The 13,678-nt window shown below is 38.1% G+C and overlaps 1 protein-coding gene and 1 long non-coding RNA gene across 6 annotated transcripts in view; one reads left to right on the top strand and one right to left on the bottom strand.

Annotated features, from left to right (window-relative positions):
- LOC118470410 (uncharacterized) overlaps positions 1-13,380 on the bottom strand; it is a 33,115-nt gene extending 19,735 nt beyond the window's left edge. The window contains exon 1 of the long non-coding RNA XR_008602776.1: positions 9,631-13,380. This is a non-coding gene — a long non-coding RNA (uncharacterized LOC118470410). The remainder of the gene's footprint in view (positions 1-9,630) is intronic.
- The window catches only part of fam131bb (family with sequence similarity 131 member Bb), a 34,724-nt gene that overhangs the window by 7,762 nt on the left and 13,284 nt on the right, over positions 1-13,678 (top strand). For 3 of the 5 annotated variants that reach the window (XM_035948929.2, XM_055013721.1, XM_035948928.2), the window contains 2 exons: positions 7,959-7,996; positions 12,714-12,749. In XM_035948929.2, coding sequence (XP_035804822.1) covers positions 7,959-7,996; positions 12,714-12,749 — 74 coding nt within the window. The remainder of the gene's footprint in view (positions 1-7,958; positions 7,997-12,713; positions 12,750-13,678) is intronic. The other 2 variants (XM_023271966.3, XM_023271965.3) reach the window with 1 other exon arrangement.

Here is a 13,678-nt window from a genome sequence, read left to right as displayed (position 1 = left end):
TTCAAAGTTTCCCTTAAAAGTTTTGTTTAAAAAAAATCCCCCAAATTTGGCAAGAAAATTCTTGTAAATATTTTCAAAAAATGAGTAAAAATCTTCCAAAAAATCCTAAAAATGTCTAACGTGATTCCATATATATCAGTAAAACTTCTAATATTTTCTTTCAGAACATTCAGAAAAAATCAACCAATATCCAGTGAATTTTGCTGGATTTTTTGTGAATGTTCTTAAGAAACATTTTTAACATTTCTTTTTTTCCACCAAAAAATGTTCCAAGATTTCCCAAAAATGTTGAAAATGTGGACATCAGAAGTTTCATTGTGAAAATATATTTTTTTCCACATTTTCAAACTTTAAATAGGGTCAATTTTGACCCGCAGGACGACATGAGGGTTAATCAAAATTAATGCGTCAAAGTCCCAGCTGTACTTATAAATAAATGTAATCTGATAGAAAATATGGAACTGTAAATGCCGTCCAGCTGAACAGGAACATCATTTTACAGAGACGAAGTTTTGTGTTTCCTACGTAGATCTGGAGTTACGTCCAGTTACTGTTCGTTTTAGTCACTGAGTTAACAGAGAAACTGTTAAATTACATATCAGTGAAGCAGAAAGAGCTGTTTAGGACAGTACCAGGTGTTCTGGGACGGTTCTGTAGACGAATAAGTTCCTGGTCCAAGTTGTTCAGAGTCCTCGGTGCTGTTTTGTTAGATCACCGGGATGTTTTGTGATTAATTTATTGATCTGTTGTTGTTCTGGACCAGGATCTGATTCTTTGGAGAACATAACCCACAAACTTCTCCATAAGAACTGTTGGAACACGTTTGTGTTTCCTTTTGGGTTCTTTGTGTTCCATCTGTGGCGATGTAATCGAATTCTGTTAATATGTAATACCACGTGATTAAATCGGAACAGTTCGGATCACAGATGGTTGATTTTAGTAGAATTTAAGAGTTCCCAGTATTCTTCTAATTTCTGCTCCTCTCTGTCCTGAAGTGACCAAATGTTTCTGTTTTTGACTGGAAGCTCTTTTTAATTACCTCATTTAATTGTGCACTTTAATGATGACTGTGTTGGAATAAATGGGATTATTTTTCTGGATAATTTAGCTTATATATTATATTTTAAGTGAATTGTGCAGAACGCTGTCTATAATGCGTCCGTGAACAGTGTGAAATGTGTGGCTAATGGCAGGTCCACATCTGTAGCCTCCAGAAGTTAGATGAAGTTTCTCCTCGTTGATGCTTCTTATTCTTGCACCAATCTGCTGCATCAGGGAGACGATCTCTGTGATTAACATGGACGAATCAGAGCTGCTTTACTGCTAAACTGTTGGTTTCAGTCTGTAGTTTGCTGCTCAGAGGTTGTTGTTCTCGTTTCTGTAGCGAAGAGGAAATACAGCAGAAGGAAAGATCAGTGGCTTCGATGTGCGTCCTACATCCAGTGAGTCAGAATAATCATTCAGACGTAGAAAGCATGAACTGGCTTTTAGTTTTCTATTTCAGTAGCTGGTTCTGTTGAGGGTCTGTGAAACGTGGTGCTGAAACTGCAGCTGCTGTAAACATCAGCTCAGCTGCAGTCGAAGCTTCCTGTTGATGGAGCCTGACAGGAAGGAGCATTTAAACTGGGAAAGGCTTTACTCCCAGTTAATGATAGAAACTGGTGATGAGTCTCAGTCAGTCTGAATGTCATTGAGCTCAGTTTCCACCACAAACCGTCTGGTTCTGGTCCTCAGCTGAGTTTCTGTTCAACTCTGTCACTTAGTAAACCAACATCTGCACACTGGAGAGGCTTCAATGAGGCCGGATCCATCGCTCAGCATCACTGCAGCTGGAAACATCTTCACTGCAGTTTTAAACAGCATCACTGAGCTTCTAGAGCTTCTCTGCAGCTGAAAACATCTTCACTGGAGCTGGAAACATCTACAGTGAGCTTCTATAGCTTTGCTGCAGCTGGAAACAGCTGGAAACAGCTTCACTGCAGCTAGAATCATCATCACTACAGCTGGAAACATCATCAGTGCAGTTTTAAACAGCTCCACTGAGCTTCTGGAGCTTCTCTGTTCTGCTGCAGGACACCGACTGAACAAAGATGCTCAGATGCTTCCTGATCTCTGGCTGTTGGTTCTGCACCGTCGCTCTGCTGCCTGTTTTCCCTCCTCGACTCCCCCTCCTTCCCTCGTGGCCTCGGGGGAGATGCTGTGTGGGGGAGGAGTGGGGGAGCCGGGGGAGGCAGCGCTGCTCCAGTCATGTGATTGGCTGTTGTTTCCTGGAGGAGGCAGCAGCAGAAAAACTGAGCTGCAGAGCTTCACCTCCTCAGAGCAGCTTCACGAGGACCACAGGACGAACACACACACACACACACACACACACACACACACACACACACACACACACACACAGTAACACACATGCTAACAGCTGATGTGATCTCGTCACATCGTGGCTGACGCTGCTCTTCATGTGTAAACGGCTGCAGGGTTTCGGTCCGACTCTTCTCTGTGATTCATGTGACTCTAATCTCCTAATTGGCCAAATGAGGCTGCAGAAACTGTGAAAGCTCCAGAGATGGAGGAGGAGGAGGCTGCAGGGAGGAAGAGGAGGGAGGAAGAAGGAGGAGGGTGAGGCTGGAGGGAGGAGGAGGCGTGGAGGCGAACATACAGTTTGTGTTTTTGGGGCAGATTTTCCTCCCAGATGAGGAGAATGTGGGACAATCTGAAGCGTTGCTCTGTTTGACTGATATCAATCGATCAGTAACCACCTCACAGTCCACGGCACCAAAAGCCCACACGGCTGACTAATTCTACCGAGGTCGCTCAAAGTTCATCTGTAATCGGGAAAGTGGAGCTTGAATATAAATGTGTCGCTGTGAAAATAAAGAGTCTGGTTCAGACAGGAGACCAGCTGATGTATTTTCAAGAACAACCAGTTTAACAGAAAAAATGTGTTTCACAGCTGCTCTGCTCTCTGGGGCTGGAACAGCGACAACCAGCAGTAGAGCTGCTAAATATGGAAACACTGACACCAGATATGTAGTTTATCTACAATATATAAGGAAAAATGTTGGACTATCCAGTAGATAACTTATCTTATTTGGTAAGAATGGTTGATTTTGTTGTGGAGATAATCTGCAGAGAAAGCAGAAAAATAATGTAATTCAAGCAAAAAAAAAAGCAGCTAGAGTAGTAGTCAGATGTCAGCCGATGGGGATCTTTAATGTCTTCGTCCCACAATGCATCGCTGCTTCCATAGACGATGAACGGAGGAGATGATGGATCCTGTGGTTCCTGCTGCAGATTCACTCTTCATCATGTGAACTTTGTGGCTCCTTCAGACTCACTTTTAGGCAGAACATCAGTTTGTTTCCAGACATAAAGCATACGGCGGTTTGTTTAGCTTCCAGGAGATGCTGTTGTCTCTGCAGCACCGTGGAGGACTGATGTTGGGACAAGCTGTGCAGCAGACACTTAGTCAGTGGAGGATCCCTGGAAGCTAAAGTTAGTCCTGTAATGTTCCTGCTAGCAGCTGTTAACTGGATGCAACAACAGGAAGTTTAGAAGAATCACACGGAACAGCAGAATAAATCACTTTCTGATGGAGAGACGTGATTCTGTAGAACTGAAATCAGAAGATCTAAGATAGGGGTGACCAACATGCGGCCCGTGGGCCAAAACCGGTCCTCCAGAGGGTCCAATCCGGCCCTCAAAGTGTAAAAATTCCAGAGAAGACATTAACTGCAGATTGTAAATGAGTAAAACTATAAATTTAAAATAATTTCTAGACCATGACAAGTTGTTTGGATCATAAAGTAAAATACTAGATTGTTCGTTGTTCTTTTGTCATTTTGTGTCTCATTTTTTGTAATATTTTCTTGTTTTTGTTGTTTTTTTGTCTGACTTGTCATGTGTCTAATTTTTTTGTCGTTTCGTGTTTCCTTTTTGTCTCGCTTGTGTTTTTTTGTCTTATTTTTGTCATTTTGTGTTTAGCTTTATTCGTTGTTTTGTGTATTATTTTTTTGTCTGTTGTTGGTCCATTTTTTTGTTGTTTTGTAACTTTTTTGTCAAATTTTTCTTTTTTTGTTTTGTGTCGTTTTGTGTCTCATTTTTGTCATATTTTGTCTTGATTTTGTTGTTTTTTGTCTTTTTTGTCTGACTTTTGTCATTTTGATCATACAGTAAAATAATTTATCATTCAGTTCCAGATACCTGTGTCTAAAAGTTTTGTTTTTTTTGCACTAAAATAAAGGAAACATTAGGAATTGTGATTATTCATAGGTTACTATGCTGTGATTTTACTGTTCCCTGGAGATCAGACTGGGCTGAATGTAGAACCTGGACTAAAATGAGTTTGACACCCCTGATATCAGTGTCTCTGCTCGACTGCAGCAGCTGATTCCTGGATGAAGAGTTTCTCTCGTCACTGTGATCTGATGTGACTGGATGCAGTTCAGAGGGAATCTAATGCAAGCGGAGCTGATGTTAGTGAATCAGTGGGTCAGTGGGTCAGACCGAGCCGGACATCCTCACAGCCAAACAGCTCCTCGGAGGAAACTCTGCTGACATGCAAACACGGAGCAGATCCCAGAAGAGCCCAGAGCTTGTGATAGCGAGCTGCACCCAGAGACCGATGCTTTAACTCCATTACAGGACACACGCTCTAATTAAACCTCCGCTTTAATTAGGATTTGGACGACACGCGATAATAACGTTCATTCATCCAGCAGAGACACCGACGGCTCAGAGCACCGGCTCACATCCAGCCTGTCAGGTGGCATTAATGAGGATAGAAGCGTACTTATGGAGGTTATGGAAGGAATCTTTAAATCCTACAAGTTCAAAAGTGTCATTAGCAGAACGTTCTTTAACCCCCTGAACTCATTTACGTTACTTTACAAGACGAGACGGAACGTTCAGCCGAGAAGGACACGAACACCGGAACACTGCAGAGGAAAAAAGGAATATAGAAAAATGATCACTAATTAATTCTGAAGAAAAGGTGATCAGCTTTAACTTCAGAGGAAAACTGCTCATAAACGACCCACCATCTAACTAAACCCAGACTTATCTCACATGCATCAAAACACAGATTTTGACTTTTAACCCTTGTGTCGTCCTGCGGGTCAAAATTGACCCGTTTTAAAGTTTGAAAATGTGGGAAAAAAAATATATATTTTCACAGTGAAACTTCTGATGTCCACATTTTCAACATTTTTGGGAAATCTTTGAACATTTTTTGGTGGAAAAAAGAAATGTTAAAAATGTTTCTGAAGAACATTCACATAAAAAACAACCAAAATCCAGGAAATTTCACTGGATTTTGGTTGATTTTTATGTGAATGTTCTTAAAGAAAATATTTGAAGTTTTACTGATATATATGTAATCACTTTAGATATTTTTAGGATTTTTTTTTTTTGAAGAATTTTACTCATTTTTTGAAAATATTTACAAGAATTTTCTTGCCAAATTTTAATTTTTTTAAAATAAAACTTCTAAGGAATTATTGGAATTTCCTTACTGAAGGTTTTGTAGATTTTCAGAAATTTGGGGATTTTTTTTGCAGAATTTTGGGATTTTTTTCAGACAAAGGAACAATATTTTTTGGCAAGACAACAGGAGGTTTAAAGTAAATTTGCATCATAACTGACCCTTTGAAAGGCATCTAATATTTAACAAAATCACCCAAAAAAAAGATCGCATTTTCGACTTTCGGTCTTTGAATGGATTCTGTGCGACAAATTTGAGCATAAAATTTCATCAAAATCAGAAAGACAAACCAACATACATTGATCGTCACATAACAATGAGACAAACACATAAAACGACAAATATTAGACACAAAATGAGAAAAACAGGACAAAACTGTCTTAGTTGAGTTGGTAAAAGTGTAAATAGTTCAAAATCATCAGTATTCACAGCCTCCATTTTCTGTTCTGGTTACTCCGCCTAGGTGTTGGTTTGTCTGTCTGTCTGTCTGTCTGTCTGTCTGTCTGTCTGTGTGTCTGTCTGTCTGTCAGCAACATTACTCAAAAACAGACTTATGGATTTCGATGAAATTTTCAGGGAAGCTCAGTAATGACACAAGGACCAAGTGATTAGATTTTGGCAGTGATGCGGCTTATAGTCTGGATCCATGGATTCAAAGATTTCTGTATCATTGCCAGATAGTGGCATGGTGTCACTATAACTATGACAAGTGAACACTACGTCAGCTGCCTGCTGATGATCACGATTGTGATCCTACTACAAATCCACCGCTGAGAACTTGTCAGGACTTATCCGTCAGAAATGATACCAGGAACAACTGACTAAATTGTGGGGGTGTTTCTGAGTTCCATCAGTTCCCGCCACCTGCTACATATTTAGGTCACGTGATTCGGTATCTGTACATAACGTACACATGCAGAACACACGTCCGTGCTCAGGGCAAGGTCATTGTGTTTGTGGGTACATCTATATTAAATGTTGCCGTGATTTCTGCCTGAGCAGCCTTGGAGGAGGACTGCGCTCTCTGAGGGCTTTTCTTGTTTCTGCAGCGATAAACACCTAGAAACTGGAGTTCTGAGGCTTCAAACCAGAAGCCGGTTGTTTCAGCTGCCTTTATGTAAAATCATGACGTGGGTTGTGACTCTGGATGCAGATTAATGTAGTAAACAGCCGAACGTTCCCTCAGGAATGCGGAGATGTGGGCAGATAAAGCAGCCGAGCATGGAAATGAAGCACAAGTACCTCAGAACTAAACAGGAATATTAAGTAAAACCTGCAGCTGGTTCTAACTGGTGATGATGGAGAATGTAAATGTTTATGAGGAGCAGCAGAGACCAGGGAGGATGTTTCTATATTTACATGAATGAGATTAGAGTTAAAACGTGATGAACACCTTCAACAGCTGCCAACATTAAACCCAGTTTAATGTGATTTATTTGACTCCAGATGGGATCAGTTATGATCTATAATGACCCTGAAGAACGTCCCAGATGTACTTTAGAAGAAATCCTCCTGCACATGTTTACCAACGGCTTCTTTTACAGATTTAAATTATTATCCGTCCACTGGAGAATCAAATTTCTGACTCTTTATTGTTTTAGTTTTCTTCATCAGGTTGTAATTGAAGCTTTTTTATTGATTACAAACTGATTATTTGCAACTTTCTGATTGTGTCTCCGTTAAAACGTCTTCTCATCATCTTTCTTTTCTTTTAGTTCCTGAGTTATAATATAATTAATAGTTGACATTACATATGCACAATACTAATGACTCAAAAACAGTTTCTGGTCATCTTATTTTTACATCAGATTTTTGTATTTTTATTACCTTTTTCATGTCTTTTAGAGGATGCAGAATTTGTGTTGAATTTGTTCTTTTTGCAACATTTGACGGTAAAATTACAAAATTTTTTTGCGCTTTTAAATCAGCAAAAATTAATTTTTAAAACTGATTTATTTTAACGATATTTGAAAGAAGAATTTATTAAAGACTGAAAAGTGGTGACTTTTTAAAAATTTATTTACATGATATGTGTAAAAAAAACGGCAATAAAAACAAAACAGGTCAAAATCATTGTTCTTCTCCAGTGTATGGCTGTAAAATTTAACTTTTACTGTGTTTAAATCCACTAAAAATATCCTAATTTTGCAGATATTTGCTGTTATTTTTAAAGTTTTAAGTTACAGTATTCTAACATTTTCATTGTGTTTTAGATTTTTTACAGTGCAGTTTTTAACATTTTATTTGATCAGAAACTGGTTAAAAAGCATAAAAAAATTGGGAAAATGATGAATTTTTAATGTGATTTTATAATTAATGAACACTTTGTTGCTAAACTGAGTTAAAGACTCAAAACTGATCACCTTTCTCTCTTTCTTCATCTTCTGATTCTTCTTCTTCTTCTGTTTCTTCTGTTTTTTCTTCTTCTTCTGTTTCTTCTTTTTCTTCTTCTGTTTCTTCTTCGGTGGTGTCTCAGCGGCGGACGGGGTTCCGGTCCAGAAGGATGGAGAGCAGGTAAGTTCCCACCTGTCATGACTTCCTCAGACGGAGGAGGCTCCACCTGAGGAACCCACATGGCTGCTGAGCTTCACAGCAGCTTCTGCTCCAGAGTAGAGATGTAGTTTACATCCTGTCAGGCTTCCACCTGTCCGTCCAGGAGCCGGGGGTGCAGCTGGACGTCTGCTCGGCTGTTTGCTGTTTTTAGGTCGTCTGTTGCTTCTCATCATCTGACAGAGTCGCTGCTTCAGAGTAGAACATCAGAGGCATCACTGCTCATGATTCTCCATCATTATTACTATATAGTATTACTGTACACTATCGTTCAGCAGTTTGGGGTCACCCAGACAATTCCATGTTTTCCATGAAAACTCCCACTTTTATCCATGTGCTAACATAACTGCACAAGGGTTTTCTAATCATCAATGAGCCTTTCAACACCATTAGCTAACACAATGTAGCATTAGAACACAGGAGTGATGGTTGCTGGAAATGTTCCTCTGTACCTCTATGGAGATATTCCATTAAAAATCAGCTGTTTCCAGCTAGAATAGTCATTTACCACATTAACAATGTCTACACTGGATTTATCATTTATTTAATGTTATCTTCATTGGAGAAAACTGATTTCTTTCAGAAATGAGGACATTTGTAAGCGACCCCAAACTTTTGAACGGTGGTGTAAACGCTTAGAAAACTGGTCATCTTCAGTGTGCAGGTCGCTGCTAGGAAGTTCCTGTCATGAAGTTTTATATTCTATAAATCATAGTCAGTTGAGTTAAGGTCAATTTAATCTGGCTTTTATGACAACAACTGACAAAAAAGACTCTTTAATGTAAAATTAAGAGCAGATTTGTCTTTTTACTGACCTCAGATGATCTTTTTTTCACTAAATGTTTGACTTCTTGCACCAACACTGGACATTTATCTCTTGGTCAAACATGGAACAGAGCAACATGAGTGGACTCTTATTGTTCTTTCTGTTTATTATTTTTATTACATCATGCACAATGCATATTTGTTTATTTCAAGTGCTTTTGTCATTGTGTTTTGTTTTTGCCGTTTTCTATCTTGTTTTTGTCATTTTGTGTCTTGTTTCTGGCATTTTGTGTCTTTTGTGTCTTGTTTTTGTCATTTTGTGTCTTGTTTTTGTCATTTTGTGTCTTGTTTCTGGCATTTTGTGTCTTGTTTTTGCCATTTTGTGTATTGTTTATGTCATTTTGTGTCTTGTTTTTTCATTTTGTATCTTGTTTTTGTAATTTTGTGTCTCGTTTTGTAATTTTGGGTTTCGTTTTTGTTGCTTTCTCTCTTGTTTTTGTCATTTTGTGTCTTGTTTTTGTCATTTTGTGTCTTGTTTTTGTTGTTTCCTGTCTTGTTTTTGCCGTTTCCTGTCTTGTTTGTTGGTCAAACATGGGACAGCAACATAAGTGGACTTTTATTGTTCTATTTTTACTTTTATTATGTCATGTATATTGGACATTTCTATCCTATTCTATTAGAGTCACTCTATGCTGATGCAATCCTTTATTTCATATTTTATATTTCTAATCAGCTAATCAAATCTGAATGTTTTGAATTCTCGTCTAAAAATTCTAATTAAATCAACCATAATTCGGTGTTTAAAGGTAATAAAAGGTGAAACAGTTCCTTACATCCGGTCTGTAGGAAGTCTGTCGTCTTTCTTCTCCTCATCCTCGGTTTTTGTTCTCTTTGGAGAGGAAACCATTTTGGGCTGAAGTGTGGAGACTCGACTTTTCCGCCAAATGCACTGTGGACTGATTGCATCATTTATTTATGCACCGTGCCCCAGAACGCCCTTCGGTCCTGCGGAAAGAAAGCAGCCACGTATATAAATAAGTATATGAGGAAACATAGTGGAGGAGCTGCTGTTAAAGCTCTCATCAGTCCGCAGCAGAGAGAATAGAATTACAGGAAATAAGTGAAGGATGGCAGGAAGAGGCGGATATTGATTAACATGATGGAGACGTTAGCTCGTTATTGTAGCATTAAATTACCTCCGCTTTACTTTTAGTCCACTGACCAGCTAGAATAGAGAAAATACAGAAAATATAGTGACTCATATCAGTGTTTCTGTATTTACAGACATTAATACGTCTCTATCAACATGAAAGAATCTGAATATGAGTCATTCCAGAACTGGAGGATGTTTTACGTTTGTGTCTCGTTTTTGTCATTTTCTGTCTTGTTTCTGTCATTTTGTGTCTCGTTTTTGTTGTCTTGTGACTTGTTTCTGTTGTTTCTTGTCTTTTTTTGTTGTTTTGTATCTTGTTTTTGTCATTTTGTGTCTCAGTTTTGTCGCTTTGTATCTCGTTTTTTACGTTTTGTGTCTTCTGTTGTTTTGTCTCTCGTTTCTGTCATTTTGTGTCTTGTTTTTGTCGTTCTATGACTTATTTTTGTCATTTTGTCTCTCGGTTTTTTTAATTTTCCGTCTTGTTTTTGTCATTTTGTGTCTCGTTTTTGTCGTTTCTTGTCTTGTTTTTGTGATTTTGCGTCTTGTTTTGTCATTTTGTGTCTCGATTTGTCGTTTTATGTCTTGTTTTTGTCATTTTGAGTCTTGTTTTTGTAATTTCCATTAACAGTTTTCCTAAAGAATGTGTAGAGCAAAGCTATGTCCTCTCTTCTGTTTTTCATATTTTCATCACATTGTCAGCCTTGATTGAATGTCTCCCTCTACCTCATATTATCAGTATCAGACTAATTCTTTGGACTGTTTTCCATCAGTCAGTTTGTCCTCTTGGTCAGCAGTAACAGCAGCTAAATATCTAGCTTCTACTGCTGAGAAAAAGATCACATTAGCATGGATTAGCAACCCTGTTACTGTGATTAGAGTAGGGTTAGCAAACAACACAGAAAACATGGAATAAAAATGCTACCATTGATGTGGAAGCTGAACCAATCAATACCTATTATTGATGAATGTGGAGCAGAAAACTGGAAAAGAGAAGCTTTATTTTTCAAAGATTTTGAAGCCCAAATGTTCTGCAGTCCTGGAATGACCCGTTTCATTTTGGTTTTTTTCAATGAATGAAAGTTTTTTTTACAAATACCTGCATTTACTGGAGATTATTTAGTAAGGTAATAAAATCCACATCTGAATCTCACCGACTAACACAGTTTGTCTCCATTATTTAATCAGAATCCAGGGTGTAGAAACGTCATATTTTGGCTCCGCTGGGTTTTATGAGCCGAACTGTTGGCAGCAGCAGAAACATCGTCGACTCTCTGCTGGACGTCCAGAAACCTCAAAAACAAATGTTATTCATGTGTTAATCACAGGAGGCTGGATGTTTCCTGTTTTAAAAAGCGTTAAACTTTAGAGGAGGAAACAGATTTAACAGCAGAAAACAAACTGAACCGATGTTCGTGAAGTGAATCTTGTTCTCTTTGAACCCCCGAGTAGTTTTCTTTTTTCTCTGGTTATGTTCTTTTTGAAAAAAAATCAACAAAATGACTCCATTTATCAGCCACAAACTCTTGAAATAAAAGAAAACTCATCGGATTTTCAACCTTGAATGCATCATGAGTGACGTGTGGATCCATAGAGAAAATGAACGAAATCTGAGTTTAAAATTAATTTTTGTAGGTTTTTTTTGGTCTCGTGTCGTTTCGTGTCGGTTTTCTAATTTTTTTTTCGCTTTTATAATTTTGTGTCTCGTTTTTGTCGTTTTGTGTCTTGGTATTGTCGTTTTGTGTCTTGGTTTTGTCGTTCTCAGTCTCTGTTTTGCTGTTTTGTTTCTCGATTTTGATGTTTTCTTTCTCGGTTTGGTCCTTTTGTGTCTCGTTTTTTCGTTTTGTGTCTTAGTTTTGATGTTTTGTGTCTTGTTTTTGTGATTTTGTGTCTAGTTTTTATCGTTTTGTGTCTCGATTTTGACGTTTTCTTTCTCGGTTTGGTCCTTTTGTGTCTCGTTTTTTTCATTTTGTGTCTTAGTTTTGATGTTTTGTGTCTTGTTTTTGTCATTTTGTGTCTAGTTTTTATCGTTTTGTGTCTCGGTTTTGTCGTTTTGTATCTCTGTTTTGCCGTTTTGTGTCTCACTTTTCTTGTTTTGTGTCATATTCTGTGCTATTTTGGTCTTTTTATGTCTCGTTGAGGTCGCTTTGTCTCCTCATACTGTAAAATTTTCCTGATGGAACTGCATGCTGCAAATGATGCGTTCAAGGACTGCCAGAAAGTTAAAAATACAAGGATTTTTTTGTGTTTCTACAGTGTCAGGCTGATAAATAGCGTAATTTAGGTGATTTTTTTTTTAGTTTCAGAGGTTTAAAAATGTAAAAAAAAGCTGTAGTTTTAGTGTGGTACATGTTGTTGCTGGTTGTCTTTACGAACAGTTAAAGCACGTCAGCAGCCACCAGTGTTCCCAGTTCAGCCAGTGACAGGCTGATGGGAGGACTGGTCGGTCTTATCCGCCTTCATGAACTCATTCTGCGGCTCTGCGTCTCTATCTGTTGGCTTTCCTGGCAGCACATGTAACCGCAGAGGAAAGCCATTCATCTGTAGCGTATTCACTCTGCTGTACATAACTAAGCAAATATGAAGTGATCCCTGTCTAATCCTCGTCCTCCCGTCATCCCGCTCTCTGACTGCTGCCTTTCCTGGAAAACCTCTGTATTTCCTCCTGAACGTCCTCGTCTGCATGTCTGCTGTGATTCCTCCTGATGCATGTGGATGTTTCTGTCTCTCCTCCATCCCTCTCTCTCTCCTCCTTCTCTTCCTCAGCATGGACGCTCTGAGTTTTCATGGGAAGGAATCAATGTAAGTGTGGTGGCGTCATTCCTTCCTACGTTTTCTTCCTCTAAACCAGGGGTGTCCAACATGCGGCCTGAGGCCCAAAAGCGGTCCTCCAGAGGGTCCAATCCGGCCCTCAAAGTGTAAAAATTCCAGAGAAGACATTAACTGCAGATTGTAAATTTGTAAAATTATCAATTTAAAATAATTTCTAGACCATGACAAGTTGTTTTGATCATAAAGTACTAGACTGTCCTTTTGTTATTTTGTGACGCATTTTTGTAATATTTTGTCTTATTTTTTTGTCTTTTTTGTTGCTTGTCTCATGTTTTTGTAATTTTGTGTTTCATTTTTGTGATATTTTGTCTTGTTTTTTTGTCTTTTTTGTCATTTTGTGTTTCGCTTTATTCGCTGTTTTGTCGTTTTGTGTAATTTTTGGCCTTGTTTTTGTCATTTGTCCATTTTTTCATCACTTTGTAACTTTTTTGTCTAATTTTTTGTGGCTTTTTTGTTTTTTTCGTGTCATTTGTCTCATATTTGTCATATTTTGTCTTGTTTTTGTTGTTTTTCTGTCTTTTTTAGTGATTTGTCATTTGTCTTCTGTTTTTGTCGTTTTGTTTCTCATTTTTGTAATATTTTGTCTCGTTTTTGTTGTCTTTCTTGTGTCTAACTTGTCATTTTGTGTTTCCTTTTTGTCTCGCTTGTGTTTTTTTGTCTTATTTTTGTCATTTTGTGTTACGTCTTATTCATTGTTTTGAGCATCGTTTTTGTCGTTTTGTTTTTTTTGTCTTGTTTGTGCCGTTTGTCTTTATTTTAGTCATTTGTTTATCACATTTGTCATTTTTTGTCTCGTTTGTCAATTTTTTTGTCACTTTGTAACTTTTTTGTCTAATTCTTTGTCTCTGTTGTTTTGTTTCGTGTCGTTTCATTTTCTGTAATTTTCTCGCTTTTGTCAT

This window comes from Amphiprion ocellaris, chromosome 9 (genome assembly GCF_022539595.1).
Source record: "Amphiprion ocellaris isolate individual 3 ecotype Okinawa chromosome 9, ASM2253959v1, whole genome shotgun sequence".
NCBI lineage: Eukaryota > Metazoa > Chordata > Actinopteri > Pomacentridae > Amphiprion > Amphiprion ocellaris.
The sequence above is the reverse complement of the archived record's forward strand: the minus strand, read 5'-3'. Positions and strand labels throughout refer to the sequence as shown.